Raw genomic sequence first — 18,208 nt, forward strand, 5'->3', positions numbered from 1 at the left:
ACGGGCCCCAGTGAGCTCTTAGTATTACGAGAGAGGGAGAAAAATACTTATTTATCTGCTTTCTTCGCAGGACAGCAGACCTGGAAAGAATAAGAGGCAGAGTGTGGGTAAGGTGGGGTGTGCCTAATGTCACAGGCGAGGCGGTGTTTGTTAGGCGGAGGGAATTATTATGCCATAGCAGAGAGCTCAGAGATCAGGCAGTTCATGGGGAAGGAAAGGTTTTAAGGGTGTGGCAGTGGCTGGGTGAGGACAGATCCCAGGGGAAAGCAGGCTGAGCCTTTCAGTGGACCTGGGGCCTCTCCATAGCACATGGGGAGGGCACAGGAAGGGAGTCAGATACCCACCCACACTTCCTTGCAACAGCTAGGGTGTGGAAATCATTCTCTAGGACTGGATAAGCAGGATGGTAGAGCAATTGTCATTCTTGTGGCCTCCCCACCTTGTTTCACAGGGATTAGACATCTGGCAAATCCCCAAATGTCAGATTCTCACCTGTTTGTCTTCAAGGCGACGCAAGCTTGTTTGTTGCTCTAGAGTTGTTCATATCTATCAGGGGATTGTTGCGGCTACTCTCGAGTAAAGACGCTCCAGTCCGATCTGTCTTTTAAGGTTTTATTGTGCATACTATTTACAGTGCAGAGATAGCAGAAAACATGACCTCCTAGTCACTAGCAGAATCCGGCAATGGTGCCCTTCTGCTTCGGGGCCAGCATAATAGCTTGGGGACCCCGAAACGCTGCCCCCTAAACCTGCGCTTGGACGCGCGCCTCAATTTGGGTGCCGGAAGCAGCTGCGCTCCCTCTTCCACCTGTTGGCTAGGGCAGTGCAGGGGCTCTGATACATCACCGAGCCCTCCTTCCTCCACTAGATGGCTGGGGCGGTGCAAGGGCTCGGATGCCTCACTGAGCCCTCCCTCCATTCCGCTCCATTCCTCATTCCCCCCACCTGACCCGCTGCTACTGCTGTCGCTGGTCGTAGTGCTGTTCAGGATGATAGGGCCTGCAGGGAGTCCCCCTGACAATATCATTAATTATTATATTTATTTATATCGCGCATTCGCCCCCAACCAGGATTCAAGGTGACTTGCACAAATTAATACAACACAGATAAAATACAGAAAGCTAAAAACATATAAGCTGTGATTGCTTAGTTGGTTAGAGTTTGGTGTGGATAATGCCAGGGTTGCAGGTTTGATCCTTGTATGGGACAGCTGGATATTCCTGGATTGCAGGGGTTGGTACAAGATAATCCTCATGGTCCCTTCCAACTATACCATTCTATGATCATTAAAAAGCAACTAAACTCCAGTAGAGGTAAAACAATATAAAGAACAAAGCTATTTTAAAAAGCAGTAAAAATAAACAGCAGTATTAAGAGACCTTTCCTTCAAAACACCCACGAAACAAGTCAGTTCCCCAAGGCCTGTCGGAATAAAACAGTCTTCACCTGCTGGCAAAGGACAAGGTGGGAGCCATTCTGGCTTCTCTAGGAAGTTCATGGGAGCAGCCATCAAGACGGCCCTGCATTGCCACAAACTTCGTATGCCTGTGAGGTTGGCAGGACTGATAGAAGGGTCTTCTCTGAAGATCTCGGAGCGCAGGCAGGTTTGTATGGAAGAATATGGTCTTTCAGAAAGGGCTTTATTGGTCACAACCAACACTTTGAATTGTGCCTGGAAACAAACTGGTAGCCAGCGGAGCTGTTGCAACAAGGGAGTCATATGGTTCCTATAACCTGCCCCAGTCAACAGTCTAGCTCAGGGGTCAGCAAACCTTTTCAGCAGGGGGCCGGTTCACTGTCCCTCAGACCTTGTGGGGGGCCGGACTATATTTTTTGGGGGAAATGAATGAATTCCTATGCTCCACAAATAACCCAGAGTTGCATTTTAAGTAAAAGGACACATTCTACTCATGTAAAACCGGCTGATTCCTGGACCGTCCGTGGGCCAGATTTAGAAGGCGATTAGGCCGGATCCGGCCCCCGGGCCTTAGTTTGCCTACCCACGGTCTAGCTCAGAGGTCAGCAACCTTTTTCAGCTGTGGGCTGATCCACTGTCCCTCAGACCATATGGTGGGCCGGACTATATTTTTTTTGGGGGGGGGGGAATAATGAACGAATTCCTATGCCCTACTATTAACCCAGAGATGCATTTAAATAAAAGCACACATTCTACTCATGTAAAAACACGCTGATTCCTGGACCGTCCACAGGCCGGATTGAGAAGGCGATTGGGCTGCATCCGGCCCATGGGCCTTAGGTTGCCTACCCCTGGTCTAGCTTCACCTTTTTGGACCAGTTGAAGTTTATGGGCACTTTTCAAAGGCAGCCCCACACAGAGTACGTTAACAGTAATCCACACAGGATGCAACTAAAGTGTGTTCTGCTATGGCCAGATCAGTTTTAGTTCCCCGATGGAAGCCCTGCCCAGACTCTGGCAGCCAAAAGAGGCCAGTAGTCGTGCATGGCTGAAGGGTGGTGGAGTCCTCTGCCTGCCTGCCTGCCACCCTCCCTGCCCTTGGAGCAGGTTCACAGAGGCTCGCTTGCCAGGCAAGGCCTTGCCTCTGCCTCTGTGGCTGCTACTTTGCTCCCTGAGGGGACCTGAGGTGAGAAGGCTCCTGCCCCTTCCATCTTGCAACAACAGCCTGAGATTCACCTAACCCAACGGAACGGCTAAGCTCTCTATTTCTGCCGGGTAAGAGGGTTAAAGAGGCAGATTTGGCTCCTGACATAATCAGGCAGAAAGGCAAGTGGAGGGGAAAGGCGCACCCTCCCCCCACCCCAGGAGGGCCAATCGCTGGTCCCAGGGATCAAAGGTGGAGGCAGGGGGTTGCCAGTTGGCCAATCTCAGGCTCTCAGCTAATTGGCTTTCTCTTTGCATCCACTTTCCACCTGGTCCCAGGGATGTGCTGCTGAGCAAAGGGCTGGGCCCACGGAGGCAGGAGCGGATGACTGGGGGACAAGGGCAGGACATCCAGCCGTTCCCTTGGGGAGCTGGGGCCACCGGGAACAGAGGAGGAGGGATGGTGCCAGGCTACTGCAAGGCCCAGGTAAGACTTGTCAGCTCTGGGGTCTGGCCAAGGCCTGGCACAAGAGGCCCCCCAAGGGTGGGAACAGCCAGAACAGGCGATGCCAGCTTGAACACGAGCTGCTTCTTCCACCCCTGGGCCACACTGACTGGCAGCACCTCACCAGGGTATCAGACAGGGGGCATTCCTAGCCTTTCCTGGAAATGCCGCTGAGTATTGAACCAAGGGCCTTCTGCATGCCAAGCAGGTGCTCTGCCACTGAGCCACAATGGCCCTTCTGGTGTGCCTGCAAGGCCCAAGTTCAGGCCAGACTCCCAGCAACCTCCCCTCAAGTGAGGAAGCCTCTAGCCATGGCCAACGTTGGGGAAAGCAAGCTAGCTATTTGCCCAGCAGCCCACTTGGCCCTTGCCCTCAGCTCCAAAACCAGGGAAGGATCAGGCCTCTCATGGAGGTTCAGAAAAAAAAGGCTTGTGAGCATCAGCCGTGACAATCAACACAACTAAATGAAAGATAATTGGACTGACAACGAGAATGTAGAAAAAAACACATGCAGAGGATTCTTGGGGTGATGCATGTGTGGCCGGGGGGGGGGGGCGGTTTGGGTCACCACCCCTCTTGCCTTGTTCACACAGTCTGCCCAGCACTGTTCCCCAGTGCTCAGGGGGACTTCCGGAAGGGGCTTTCTGTTGCAAACGGGTCCTGCAGGGCTGGTTTTCAGATGCATGCAATTGTGCAATTGGGACGTGGCCTTCCATGCATCTTGTTTATTCAGCTGTGGATTTTCACTGTTATCCCGCTGCTTGCCATCCACATCAGAGGGTGGAGCCTGGCAGAATTAATTCAGTTGGTGGCTTTTTTTGCCCCTCCTCTGCATTGCTGGCAACACAGAAGAAGGCGAGAGGGCAAACGTGGCCAGCCCAGTTAGTTGTCGTGTTTCACAAGGCACAAACTGGAGGCCTGTTGGCAGAAGGGGGAGTGATATCTCTTTTGATTCTTTTTTTAAATACTTGGGGAAGTGCTATATTGATCTGTTGTATGTACTGTGATTACAGTCTGAAGAGGTAATTCCCCACATTGACTTGATATCACAACTCCCTCTCTTCAGGCCGCTGAAATTCAAATGCACCTTCAGCATTGTAGTCCTTACTGGGAATGAACACCTTCTGTCTGTTACTGGTGTATCTGGAACAAAATAGCTTAACTTGTGCTCTGGAGAGGAGCTGACGAATGCCGGGTTTATGTGTGTGATAGAGGCCACCCACCAAAGCATCAGTCAATGCCACACACATGATAAACCACCCCTCCTCACCCCTAAAAAAAACCCCACAACAACTCTGTGCCAAGGAATTTCCACACCAGACAGAGACTGCGGATGTCTAACAGGTTGTTTCTACTTATCGGATTTCCCACAGGAAGGGGAAATCCGGATTAAATGTAAATTTAAAAAATGTGGGCTAGGATTTTGATGACAGTGGTGTTGTATAGACCAGTGTTTCCCAACCTTGTGCCTCCAGATGTTTTGGGACTACAACTCCCATCATCCCTAGCTAGCAAGACCAGTGGTCAGGAATGATGGGAATTGTAGTCCGAAAACAGCTGGAGGCACAAGGTTGGGAAACACTGGTATAGACAATGCAGAAAGCTTGCATGCCTGAGCAGCATTGTTTCCACAATGAATTCCTGCCTGGAAGGAGCCTCAATAGAGATGCTACCCCATAACCTGGTACCAACTCTTGCCTCTAGAAGCTCAGGATTCACCCACTCATCCATCTGTTTTCTAAACTGGTACACTTTTCTCCTCTGACATGTTCCTTGGACCCTCCCCTTCTTGGTATCTACGATCCCTTCCTCATAGGGGCTGCCTTGATTCTTTTTGCAGTCACAATATCAAGGCCAGAAACAGTCCTGGGTGCTTCTTGTAGGTCGTTAGCTGCCCAGGAATGGGACATGAGCACCTTCTTTGTGTAGAGTAGCTTCTAGGAAGCAGAGCACCAATTTCCCTCTAGGTGTGGTGCCCCTGCCTCTCTTTTAACAGGAATCCAAGGGGGTGTTTCTCTAAGATGTTGGTTGGTGCCTGGAGGGGTCGTCTCCATAAAATCTCCTTAAGCTGATGGGCAGCAGTTTCAGGGCCCTGGCTCTGGGCACATGGAGAATTAAGCTCCCCATCTTAAGGTGATATCCCAGCTGGGCTGAGGACATAGCTGCCAAGTTTTCCCTTTTCTTGCGAGGAAGCCTATTCAGCATAAGGGAATTTCCCTTAAAAAAAAAAAAGGGAGAACTTGGCAGCTATGGTTGAGGAACACATTCCATTCAAACTCTTTCCCAGATGTGCTTCTTGACCAAGGAGGGTGAAAGGTGTTCAAGGAGCTTCCTCAGGCAGGCCAAAAATGTGGCCACTAGCAAAGGTGGTCCCCCACCCATGCATCCCTAACTTCATTGGCCCAACTGCAGATCACGGGGAGGGGCTCTGCCTAGCTCAGGTGGGAGGAGGGGAGGCATGCTGTGCCTGTGTCAATTAGGAGTGACTCTAATCCAGGCATCCGCAAACTGCGGCCCTCCAGATGTTTTGGCCTACAACTCCCATGATCCCTAGCTAACAGGACCAGTGGTCAGGGATGATGAGAATTGTAGTCCAAAACATCTGGAGGGCCAAAGTTTGGGGATGCCTGCTCTAATCCCTCTCTAGGGTTATTGGTGGCCAGATGGACTCTGAGAATACAGCTTAGCAGGATGCTCAGGTGCAGAGCTAGGGGTGGGTGGGAGGCTTTGGCTGGCTCCTCTTTGGGGCCATTGCTGTATGGGACTCAGGTGTTGCTGTGCTAGACCCAGAGAAAGAAGAATAAATGCAACAGCTGCAAAACTGGTTGGAAGCAGCAGACAGAGAACTCAGTGACACAGGAGCTTTGGAGTCTTTGGAAAGTGGGCTAATAAGAAGGTTGTTGGCATTCAAAGATGTCCTGCAGAGTGATAATTAGGCAATGCAAGCAAGTTTAAAACAATGAGCATTGGAGTGTCAGGAGCCATATTCTACTACTAAATCAGACCATAGCTGCCAAGTTTTCCCTTTTCTCGCGAGGAAGCCTATTCAGCATAAGGGAAAATCCCTTTAAAAAAGGGATAACTTGGCAGCTATGAATCAGACTATCCAGCTCAGCACTGTCTACACTGGCTGACAGCATAGCTCTCCAGTCTTCATTCAGGGGCCATCCCAGCCATACCTAGAGAAGCTGCTTGAGATTGAACCTGGAGCCTTCAAGATGCCAAGCAGATGCTCTGCCACCGAGCCACAGTCCTTCCTGGTCTTAAAGTGTGCCATTCGGCAGTGATCCCTGCTTGGTGTACAAACTCATCTTCCTGTGTGTGCGCTCTGAAATTTACCTTTAAAATATTCCACTGTCAATTGGACTGATTGACAGTGCCAGAGCAATCCTCCTGGGCACATGTGAACTCCAGATTACAGGGAAGCCTGTGGAGTCAGCCTGGCAAGCCCATTTCTGCTCACAGATTGGTGCCTATTATGCTACTCCCATAGTGGACTGATCAGCTGGCACGTTTCAGCGACAGGAATGTGCCCTCCCTTTCTAACCTATTGTGTGTTCCAGTCTCAGGATGGGTGGCACAAAACCCTCTGAGGGCCCAGAAACAACCCACGGCTGCTTTTCCCACAAGGGAAAAACCATGCATGAATTGTTTTATTTATTAACTGCAGCTGTTTAGCTGTTCCGTAGGAGGAGCTGCTCTAAAGTACAGTATAGAACAGCAAAAAGAAATTACCATTAAGAACTAAAACACCACCTTAGAAATTCTGTGTCATTGCCAGTTCTTGACCCACAGCTGGCCCCAAGAGCTAGGTTGCTTCTTTTGCATATTTTGTCTGGCTGAACCAGAGACTGGTGGGTTGGTGGAAGCATGTTGGACCCTGAATGTGATGCCTGCCCCCCCCCTCCAGCAGTAACAGATGGCACCTGAGCTTCCCAATCCCCTTAATCCTGCCTCCTGCAGGCTGTGCCCCTCACTCACTGCTCAAGGACCTGCTCAGGGACAGCCTTGTGGGTGGGCCAAGCCCAGGACAATCCGGCTGCCCAGGCCCTCACCCATGCAGGCAACAGACCCCAGCTGCTTTCTGTTGGCAGAGGCTTGGGGTGAAGGATCCAGTGAGATGGAAGAGGCAGGGAGTCCAGCTCATTGTGGGTAGGGAGACAGAGGGTTGCTGGGCATGTAGAGACGGCCTAAGTAGGTAACACTCAACTTCCCTCTCCCCTGCTCAGATTTGCTGCTGCTGTGGCCCAGCCCCTTGCACCTTGTGCTGTCCCTGCTGCCCCGGCATCAAGGTCTCGACGGGTACCCGGCTCCTCTACATGCTCTTCCACATCCTGGCCTGCGCCAGCTGCTGCTTCATGCTCTCCCGCACTGTGGCCGAAGCCATCAAGGAGAACGTGAGTGAATGAGAAGCCACTGCCACTGCCATCGGGAGCCTCCTCCACCTGGAGGCTCATTGGGGTGGGGGGTGGGGAGGACAACTGGCCACTATACTAAGAAAATAATCTCCAGGTGGTAGGGAGGGACTCGAATGACCAGCTTCCTCGTATTAATTCACTTCCCTTTTTAAAATGCTATTAAAGGGTAAAGGGGCCCCTGACCATCGGGTCCAGTTGTGTCCGACTCTGGGGTTGCAGCGCTCATCTCGCTCTATAGGCCAAGGGAGCCGGCGTTTGTCTGCAGACAGCTTCCGGGTCATGTGGCCAGCATGACAAAGCTGCTTCTGGCGAACCAGAGCAGCACACAGAAACGCCGTTTACCTTCCCGCCGGAGCGGTCCCTATTTATCTACTTGCACTTTGATGTGCTTTCGAACTGCTAGGTGGGCAGGAGCTGAGACCAAGCAACGGGAGCTCACCCCGTTGCAGGGATTCAAACCACCGACCTTCTGATCAGCAAGCCCTAGACTCTGTGGTTTAACCCACAGCGCCACCTGGGTCCCTAAAATGCTATTACTCTAGTTCTATTTAAAAAGAGAAGAAAGCAGAGGGTGGGCTCTGCAAAGCAAACATTTTAATTCCACGCTAGATAGTGGCACAGTGGTTAGTATGTTGGACTTGGACACAGAATACAAGGGTTCAAATCCCTACTTGGCCATGAAGCTCACTGGGTGTGATTTGGGGGTCCGGTCCCCACATCTCAGCCTATCTTCCCTCACAGGGTTGTTGTGGGGATTAAATGAGATGGGAAATAGCCATGCATGCTGCCTTGAGTTCCTTGGGATATAAATGCAATGAATGAATGAATGAATGAATGAATGAATGAATAAATAAATAAATAAATAAATAAATACATAAAGGGTTCCAGTGTGGAAGTTCTGGCAATGCTTCCTCCCACCCCGGGTCTCTTCTCTCCCTTCCTCCCACAGGTGCCTTTCTACGCAGTGCTGTGTGAACACCTTCCTGGGGGCAGTGACTGTGACATCCTGGTGGGCTACTCAGCCGTCTACAGGGTCTGCTTTGGCACCGCCTGCTTCTACCTGGGCCTGGCAGCCTTCTTGGTCAACATCAAGTCCAGCAGCAACTTCCGCGCCCTGTTGCACAATGGGTGAGGAGAAGGGAGGTCCTGACACAGACCTGGCAGCCCCCGGGCTGTTACGGAGGAGCAGGCAGAGGAAGCCACAGGCCCGTCCATCCAGGGGCCACCTTGGTTATTCACCACCTCTTTGGGGTCTGTTGCAGGTTCTGGTTCCTGAAGCTCCTCATCCTTGTGGGGCTCTGCGCAGCCGCCTTCTTCATCCAAGACCAGCGCTTCCTCCGAGGTAAGGAGAATAGAAGAGCAGCCCACTTGGCTGCTGGATCAGGCTGGTGGCTCTACAACTTGCTCTTGCCAAGAGCCCCACCCCTCCTCACTGTAGGGACAGCCCTCCAGGTAGGGATGGAGGAAGGCAGCCATTTCCCTTCTTCACCAGCCTCATTTCCATTCTGCTGCAGTTCAGTTTCCACCAAATATGACATGATTTGTCTTGCTGCCCGCTGTTTGATGTAGGTTTAAATTATGTAACGTGAATAACTGTTTGGGTAACTTACATAAATTTCAAGGTAAAAGAAATATCAAAAGAATGTAAGGAAAGAAAGAAGCACTTATCATTCATTGTTATCTGCAGACTTGAAAACAACAATGGGAACATATATGGACCCTTTTTGCTTGACATCTTTCTGAACAGGCAAAATGGAGCCATTCCCTCATCCTTTTCTGTTTCTGTCAGAATCAGCATCCCTCCCTCTGGTGGGGCTTATTTCCTTACTGAAAATCCTCTGAGGGGACCCATAGGTGTGATGGCCACCAGCTTTGAAAGATTGCTTTAAAAGGTTGGACAAATTCATGGAGGCACCTTTGCTTCTGAATACCAGTTCCTGGAAAGCACAAAAGGAAAGGGAGCTCGTGCTCAAATCCTGCTTGCTGGTTTCCCATTGAGGCATCTTGTTGGCCACCATGAGAAAAGGATGCTGGACTAGATGGGCCCTCATTGGCCTGACCGAGCAGGCTCATGTTCCTGCTCAGTCAAAAAGGGCTTCTCTTTGAGGGATCTAAGTCGGAAGAGCCTCTTTCCTGCCTTTCCTGGCCAGAGCTGAGCTGGCTTTCCAGAGGGGAAACAGCCTGGCAGGACAGCCAGAGGTGGCACTTAGCTTCTTTGGTCCCCCTGACTACAGCCCACATTTCTGTCCTCCTTTGGCCTTTGCAGCCTGGCACTTGGTTGGTGTCTGTGGCGGCTTTGCCTTCATCCTGGTCCAACTGGTGCTGATCACAGCCTTTGCCCACACCTGGAACAAGAACTGGTGAGTCTGCCTTCTGGATGGAACGGGTTGGGGCACTTTCCTGGACCAAGTGCCCACAAGGGGGCTGGAGAAGGGAGGGAGCTGACCTCAGGTTTCCTCTTGTTCTCTTACAGGCTGACAGGTGCCTCCACGGACAAGCGCTGGTACCTGGCTATCTTCCTGGCCACACTGGGCTTCTACACCATAGCCTCCACTGCTTACACTTTCCTGTACAAATTCTACACCCACCCAGGCGGCTGTTTCCTCAACAAGGGGCTGCTGGCCTTCAACGGTGCCCTGTGCCTCCTCATGTCCTTCATCTCCATCACCCCCTGCGTCCGCCTGCGTGAGTAATGGCATGTGTGGATTTTGCAGCACAGGGTGGGATTGGAGGGGTAGGGGCTCGCAGCCTTCTACGGCCTGCAACAAGCAAAGTGTGGAGCACTCTCAGGACTTAATTGCTCAAACAAGAAGCACTGAATCAGTGCCCTCTTTCCCCTGTAAATTCCTCTCCCAATGATGTTGGGTTCTAAGTGGGTGCTAGGGGGGGTAAAGAATTTTTATCAAATACTTACCTAAGAGAGCAGGCTTCTAGGTACACAACAAGGTCAAGCAGAAAGAATAGGTTCAGGTGCAAAAGGTGATTCAGAAACAAAGTCATGAGACAGTCCCAGGACCCTGTCACTGGGAGCTCAGCAAGGATGGGGATCAGAGAGCCAGAGGCCTATGATGTTTCCAGCAACTGGAAGAGTCAGGAGGTGGCTTATATACTCTGCCTCCTAAAGCACACCCTAACTACAGCTTCTGGCAGTGAGGGAGCATCAAGAATCATGTACTCACAAGTAGACCAATGACTCTGGGCCAATAGACAGAGACTGCATTTTCACTCTTTATTGCTGGGATGGGGATGTTTTTTTGAGGACACTGATAACCCTTTATTTTCCTTGCACCTGCCTGCTCCCAGGACAGCCAAGCTCCAGCCCCTTACAGGCCTCCATCATCTGCTGCTACGTCATGTACCTGACGTTCTCCGCCCTGTCCAGCCGGCCACCAGAGAAAGGTCTGTGTCAGCTCTGAGCCTTTGCCTTCTGGGGAGATCCACTGGGGTGAGGCAGGCCCTCAATCAGCTAATGGCATTTTCCTCCTCCTCTCCCACAGTGCAGTACAAGGGGCAGAATCTCACCATCTGCTTCCCCAGTGTAAGCAAGGACGGGATGCAGACGGAGGACACAACAGTGGCTATCCTGGGTGCTGGGGTCATGTACGCCTGCGTCCTCTTTGCCTGGTGGGTACCTGCCTGTGTGCTCCCAGGGGTCTCAGATTCCAAGCCAAGGTTTGACCCCAGCTTGCCAGAGTGGGCCAGAGGAGAGGTCTGGGAATAAGGGACCTGCACTGCCACCCACTCCTGTTACAAGATAACAGACTAATGGAGAATGCGGGCAAGTTGCACCCCAGTCACATTGGACTTCTGGGGTAATACCCTCAGGCTGCCCACCAAGTGATTCTTTCCTCAAAGCAATTTGGGGCAGCCTTGACGGGGAGGAGCACAGCCTGCCTGCTGGACTCCTGGCATACTAGGATGGATCCTGTGTCAGAGAAACAGGAAGGGCTCCTGCTGCTGATTTGCTCATCCTTGCCGTTCTCCTCCTGCAGCAATGAAGCATCAATGCTCGCTGAGCTGTTTGGACCTCTCTGGATGGTCAAGATCTACAGCTTTGAGTTTAAGGTGAGTTCCAGGAAAGGGTCCAGTGTGGGGCAGAAACCCTCTTGAGAGGCAGCTGCTGATCTTCAATGCTTCCCCCCCCCTAACCTCCAGCTCCTGAAAAGATTCTCCATTGCCCTAGGGGATTCTCTGCTCTTTCATCATTTATTTGTCATTTAGCATTTCAAGCTGCAACCACTGTATGTGTTTGGGCAGAAAGGCAGGCAATAAAATGAATGTCTCAGTGCCTGAGGCCTGCTTCTTGGGATACTGCCTGTGTTCAAGTTCTAATGTCCAAATGCACAGTCTGCTTTGTTCCCCACAATGTAAATCTCATGGATTTCCCCTGCTAAACCCTGGCAGGGGTTGGCCCAATCCTAGCCTGGTTACCACTTCCAAATACAACCAGGGTAGAATTGCCCCTTTTTCAGCTAGAGGGGGAAAGCCAGCACCCTCTATAACTGATACTAGGCTCCCTCTTTGTTTCCTGGGAAGTCAGGACTCCACAGACCACCCTCAGGATGGGGATGGAGAGCCTCTGGCCTTCCAGGTGTTGCTGGACTGCAACTCCCATTCTCTTCTCCCCATCCCCAACCCCCTGGGGCTACTGGCCAGACAGGCTGGGGCTAGTGGGAGCTGACTTAACTGCCACCCTGGCAGTTGCCAGCTGTGTTTCCATTGTGAGCTAAGGGGCAGCCAGAGAAACCACAGCCAGGTGGCAAGAGGTTGTATGAGCGGTGGATGACCCATCCTGTTCTCTTTGCAGAAGGCATCCTGTTTCTTCTGTTGCCCTGATAAGATGGAAGAGGAGGTAGCAGGTGAGTGCAATGGAGCCCCAGCAGCATCCCAAGCCACTTAGGCCTTCCAGTGCCCCCCAACCCCACACCATCCACTGTTTCATGCAAGGCAGGTATCTCAAGTATGCATAGCAGGAGGAGCAATCTTTGGGGACACTCCTCATCTTAGTCTCTCCTGAACCTTTCCCCTAGATGCTCAAATAAGGGACAGGGGATGTGTGCAGGACTCCCCAACAATGGGACACCCCATAAGAGTCAGGATAGCTGGTCATTTGACCAGACACTGCTGTTGGTGCAGAGCAGGGCTTTGGATCCCTGAGCTATGTGAGCAGGAGGGCCCTTTTTCACCCCTGGCCTAGGGCAGAGAGGTGAGCAGGAAGGGTCCACATTGGAGCAGCAGATCGTGCACAGCGACCCCGTGGTCTACAGCTACTCCACCTTCCACTTTGTCTTCTTCCTGGCCTCGCTGTACGTCATGATGACTCTCACCAACTGGTTCAGGTAGGAACAAGGTGCCCACATCCAGGGGGAGTGGCAAAAGGTATGGGGGGGGCAGTTTTGGAGCTTGCAATGCAACCTGGCCCTGCTCTCCTTGCAGCTATGAAAATGCGGTGCTCGAGACCACCTTCACTCATGGCAGCTGGTCCACCTTCTGGGTTAAGGTCTCTTCTGGCTGGGCCTGTGTCCTCCTCTACCTCTGGCTTCTGCTGGGCCCGCTCTGCCTCCCGGGCTCGCGCCAACGCAACAACAGCCCCCTGCGTTTCGTGCGTCGCCAGCGGCGCAACCTTCACCGCATCAGTGTTGCTACGTAGCTGCTGCTGCTGCCACCGCCACCGCCAAAAGGGCCTGGAGGCTCTTTTGCTTTTGCCACAGCCTACCATGGGCTCAGCCGCCTGCCACGATCACCAACGGTCAACGGTCGGTGCAAAGAGACCCACCTGGTGCCAAGAGACCAGGCCTGGTCCAAAGACTATCTGCACTGGGTGATGCATGTCAAGGCCGCCCATGATGCCACGTCCCACTGCTGGCCACAGCATGCCTTGCCCCAGTGGGTACCTTTAATGTGAACGGCCAGCAGAGTGGGGGCCCAGAGGAGGCAGGTGCTTTAACGGAAGGAGAGGAAAAGCATGGTGCTGATGCCCATCCATCCATCTCCCTCAGTGTTGGTTGCAAGGCTAGACAAAATACGAGTCAGAGCTCCAAGTGGTGAAGTCCCACTAATATGGACCAGAGAACTCCAGAGAGAGGAAGGAGGAGGGTGCACACAAAGAATCAAACACAGGAACACATCGCCTCTCCCCAGTTCTCAGCCATTAGACACTGCAGGGTCTTGGCAGTGAGCAACATCTGACCTGTAGTGCGGTGGGTGGGTGTGAGGGGGCCTCCTGCTGTGGCACTTCTTCCCATGTATACAGGTGGTGGAAGGATGATCCTGCCAAACGGGGGGGGGAGGGTCCTGCCGCGGTGCTGATTAACAAGGAGAGACAGACCCAAAGGACTGGTGCTCATTGTGGACGTTGTATTTGCTCTGCCAATAAAACCTTGTTCAACTGTAATGCCGCTGGGTGCATTTATAGATTCAGGGGCCCATCCTGCTCTCCTGAATCCTAATGGCTGCTCCAGGCTGCTTGTGGACCTGCTTCCCCCACCTCTACTTCTTTCCTTCTGTACAAATTGCCCATCCTTAGAACTCACAGCAGAGTAGCTGAGGCTAATGCGCCAACTTGGTAGGGTGGTTGTTGTTAGGCAGGACCTTTTAGTGTAGGGGGTGGGAGGATAGTAGATGCTGGGCTTGCAAGACTCAGTTGAGAATATGATGGAGCGAGCCCAGCATTGGAACAGCCTTCTCTCTCTGCTGGCTCCACCTGTGGTTCCTATTCCCAGTTGTACCTGGAGATGCCATCAGCGACTGAACCTGGGACCTTCTGGCGCCTGCAAAGCCCATGACGGCCCTTCCTGCAAATGTTCTCTTTGCTCCTCAGGGGCAGGGGAGGAATGGGGAAGAGCACCTCAGCAGAAGAGGCTAGTGCCACTCTTTATGCAAAAAATCCCCCCATCCTCTTTATCCCAATGCACGGCAGGGAGACCTCCTATGGCCACACATACTGTGGGTGTGGGTAGCATTGCCTCAACTGAGGCTGAGCAAGTTGCTGACATTTGGGGGATCTTGGGTTATTTCCCTGGGAGAGGAACTTTTGTTTAGAGTATCTCACCCAGGGCAGGTGGAGAGGGGTTAGAGCATCCTCCCTAGGTGTGGATGGGGAATGCTCTGCCTTGCAAAACTGGGGCATTCTGCCTGGTTTGGGTCAGCTGCAATAGGAGGAGAATAGGAGGAGAGACTCATCCAGGCCAGCATTTGGGACAGGCTGTGGCCACCTGACAAGAGCCAACAGAGCATAGTCTCTCCGTGGGAAAACTATGATGCCTGCAGTCATGGTAATCCAAGCCCCCTGCCATGTATTTATTCTGCCAGGTTCTTCTTCAAGGTCCATTGCCTTTGAGGCAGAGTCCACATTTTGGGAGTCACTGGATGGGCAAGATCCAGTTCTGTGGGATGAAACAAGCCTGAGCCCCTTCCATTCCTTGTCAAGCAAACAGGTGGTGCAAGGCCAGTTGGGGAGGGCACTGTAAAACTCAGGACGTGAGGTACTCCTGTGCCTGTGGGATGCAGCAGGTCTGAGATCAGGCCCCTCCTGATGACCAGACGCAAGGTTGACCTCCCTCTCCCCCAGAGATAATCAGGGTCTGTGCAACTCCTGGAAGGAGGCTGGCCACAGAAAGGTAGAGCCAGAGAAAGCAACTACAGGTGACCAGGCCTGGGTATAGTCAGTCACAGGCTAGGCCCCGATTTTAACTTAATTGGTGCCCCGGCAATGGAGCAAGGCAGGCACCGCACCAAACTGAGTGGGAAGAGCAACTATTCAAAATATGGCCAGGAAGTCTAACTCAGCTCTATTTAATTTTAAAAGGGAGGATTCTTCATCTATTATGGAGGAAGGCTTTGCTTTTAGGAAGCCAGTTCAAGAAAGTGACATCACTTCATTGGAGGTAATTTAAAGCCACCAACATAAAGCCTGAAATAAAAGTTAGTTTACAATTTAGAGGAGATCTACTCTAAACCACAAGATACCAGCATGGCTAAGCAAGAGGGCTGTAAAAGGCAAGAAGGGATACAGGAGAGGAAACCGCAGTCACACCCTGCCTGCATCTGAGCTTACATCTCTGGGCATAGGGTGCTGGACTGGACCCCTGACCCAAAGAGGTAATCCTGGGTTTTTATGGGAGCCCTGGTATGAGCTGGTCACTGACTCTTGTCTGAACCTGTCCTGAAGAGTAACTTTCTTGGCTTGCCCCAGATGGGTTCTAGCATTATGACAGAGGAGAAAAGCTTATCTCTAAAAAGCCCCAAATGTTGCAACCTTGCCTCTTAAGGGATTTGCTGTAACTACTGGATTGTTTTGATTGCTCTTTCTGAACCTTTCCAGCTCTACTATTTTCTTTTCAAGGGTGTGGTGAGGAGGTACCAAGCAAAGTCTCTCCTGCTTCTTGGGCTTTAGGCTGTGTTTATGTAATTTTACATTCTTAGTCTGCCTGCTTTGCATGGCTTATCGGCTCATGGCCTAATCTCACAGCCGTAGGGTCTTTGCATTGTTTTTAAGCATGTTGTTGTTTTAAATCAGGGATGAGACTACGATCTACTCACAGTAGATGGGGTAGAGGTCAAAGTTGTTGAGCTTTTTGGGGGAAGGAAAAGGAGGAAGGCCCATTTTTAGGGGTGCAGGACACAAAATTTGAGGTTTTTTTAGGGGAGCCAAAGTTGTTGAGCTTCTTTGGGGGGAGCCAGTGATCTACCTCAGACGTTCGGTGAATAGCTTCCAGCTGTTGGTGATGGGACAGGCCTATGACCACTGTACAAGACTGCAAGCCATATAAACACAGGCACACATACATGGGAGCACACAGTGGAGAAATTGCTTCAATGCTGCTGACCTGACCCATCTCACTTCCTGCAGTAATTTTTCAGCCAGCACAAATGGGTAAAACTACTTTAATGAAGTATCTTGATTCTAGCATTTGCCAGCTCCCACCAGGCTGGGGCTCCTCCTTTCTTCTCCAGCCTCAGCAGGAGGTGGTCTGGTGGCCCCATAATGCCACTGTGGCTATAAGCAGGAGTGTGAGCAGTTGAGGGAGAAGGAAAGGGAGCCACCACCTGGGCAGGCCCCCTCGGGGCTCTTGCCTACTTTGGCTGCTGTGGCTGAGGCTCTTCCTTCTTCTCCTTGGCAGCCTTCTGCTTCTGCTGCATGATTTCTGAATCTCTGGGGAGAGAAAAACAGGCAAGGCAGTCAGGCTGTAGCCATTGAGTCCAGAAGGGGTACCTGGGCCTGAGGGCAGGTGCTGGGCTGCTGGCAAATAAAGGTAGGGCAAGGGCTGCCTCAGTCGCCACTGGGCCTGAGAGAAGGGGCTGTCACTCTGGCCTCTGAGGGCTTTGACAAGGGGCTAGGCCAGACTAGGCTTGGCACATTAAGGATTTGGGTGGAAAGTAAGAGCAGGGATGGAGCAGCAGCAAGGACAGTTCGGCGGAGACTCCATAGCCAGTGGTGGAACCTCAGGCACCGGCCGCATGGACGTAGCGCGGGGGGCAGCATTCCCCCTAAATCATTCAAAATCAATACAAATCTGAGTTTCTGCCCCAACCAAAGCCCCCCGCCCCCGCCCCCCCCCACAAAAATCCTGGGGACATCTATGACTGGCCGCCTCAGCCTTCAGCAGCAATGCCATGGAGGAGTCTTGAGACACCTTAAAGACAAGCAGACTGAGATGGGCATCCAAGGAAGCGGATGCCAGGAGCCCCGGAAAGCTCATCCAGGCCTACGGTGCTTCTATTTCTAGTGCCACGAGGAGCCTCGTTCCTATCAGAGAACAGGATGATGCCCACCGCTCACCAACAGCGGCGGAACAAATAGGAAAAGCAGGAAGGTTGGGGAGGCAGCCAACCGTTCCTGGCTCTTGCCCCGGCCAGGTCTTTTATGCCGAGGAGGAGGCGCCTCCGGGCTCGAGGCCCCGCCCAGAAAGACAGCCAGCCCGCCCGCCCGCCCGACCTTGTTCCCCTCTCGCCCGGCGCTCACCGTTGCTTGCGGGCGGCGGCGGAGAGGCCGTCGTCGCGGCGCTTGCCCTTGTCAGCGTTCTTCTTCATGTTCTTGCTGCGCGCCAGTTCGCGCTGGTTTCCCCCTGCACCGCGGAGAAAGGTAGTGCACGTGTAAGCGCGGCGGGGGCCGGTCAGGCGGGGCCCCGGGGGCCACTGCGGGCCGCCGAGCCTTGCCGGGCGGGGGAAAGGGGCGGCAGAGGCGGCACCCCCGCCCTTAGCAAGTCAAGGAGGCAACGGGACCTTCCAGCCCATATCCTTCCCCCACCCACCGGAGAGTAATAAGGGGGCGCGAGACCGGACCGGGGGGGGGGGGAGTCCCGCTTACGCGTCATGGCTCCGCTTCGCTCGAGTCCCCGAGGCAGCTACGGCCACAGCCCTGCCCTACTCCGCCCCTGTCGCCTGATTGGCCAATCCGCACAGGGGCCAGGAGGCTATTAGCCCGCCAGCGCCAAGAGGCAGCCACTGGACCAGGCGGACCATTCAGCGATTGGCTGCAGGGGAGGACGGCCAGAAATGAAGGCGGGGCATCATGGAGGGCAACAGGCGCAACGTGGCGGTCTTGAAGCCCCTCCCCTGCGCCGCGAATGGCTGTGGAACCGCGAGTGGCGGGGCCCGTAGGAGCTCCGCCCTCTCCTCTCCAGTCCTGGGCACGGAGTACTGTAAATGCTAGCGGTGGCAAGATCGACGGCCAAGTTCCCCCAGCAGAGGTGGTGCCGCGTGGGTTACGTCCCCGTGGGATGG

General features: G+C 52.9%; 2 protein-coding genes across 2 annotated transcripts; one reads left to right on the forward strand and one right to left on the reverse strand.

The window, feature by feature from the left end:
* The first annotated feature begins 2,807 nt into the window (after nucleotides 1–2,807).
* Nucleotides 2,808–13,875, forward strand: SERINC4 (serine incorporator 4). The gene is made up of 12 exons (XM_035132155.3): nucleotides 2,808–3,047; nucleotides 7,295–7,462; nucleotides 8,433–8,611; nucleotides 8,746–8,825; nucleotides 9,750–9,843; nucleotides 9,957–10,168; nucleotides 10,787–10,882; nucleotides 10,981–11,107; nucleotides 11,476–11,548; nucleotides 12,291–12,342; nucleotides 12,681–12,822; nucleotides 12,920–13,875. Exons 1-12 carry the CDS (start codon nucleotides 2,946–2,948, stop codon nucleotides 13,131–13,133), a joined length of 1,539 nt encoding a protein of 512 aa, XP_034988046.3. The 5' UTR covers nucleotides 2,808–2,945; the 3' UTR covers nucleotides 13,134–13,875.
* A 2,478-nt stretch (nucleotides 13,876–16,353) lies between these two features.
* On the reverse strand, nucleotides 16,354–17,836 carry SERF2 (small EDRK-rich factor 2). Its single transcript, XM_035132162.3, has 3 exons — nucleotides 17,793–17,836; nucleotides 17,448–17,550; nucleotides 16,354–16,637 (listed from the first exon to the last, which is right to left on the reverse strand). The coding sequence occupies exons 1-3, from the start codon at nucleotides 17,797–17,799 to the stop codon at nucleotides 16,559–16,561; spliced, it is 189 nt and encodes a 62-aa protein (XP_034988053.1). The 5' UTR covers nucleotides 17,800–17,836; the 3' UTR covers nucleotides 16,354–16,558.
* Between the last annotated feature and the right edge of the window lie 372 nt (nucleotides 17,837–18,208).

Source organism: Zootoca vivipara, chromosome 13 (assembly GCF_965207765.1).
Source record: "Zootoca vivipara chromosome 13, rZooViv2.hap1.1, whole genome shotgun sequence".
Taxonomy (NCBI): domain Eukaryota; kingdom Metazoa; phylum Chordata; class Lepidosauria; order Squamata; family Lacertidae; genus Zootoca; species Zootoca vivipara.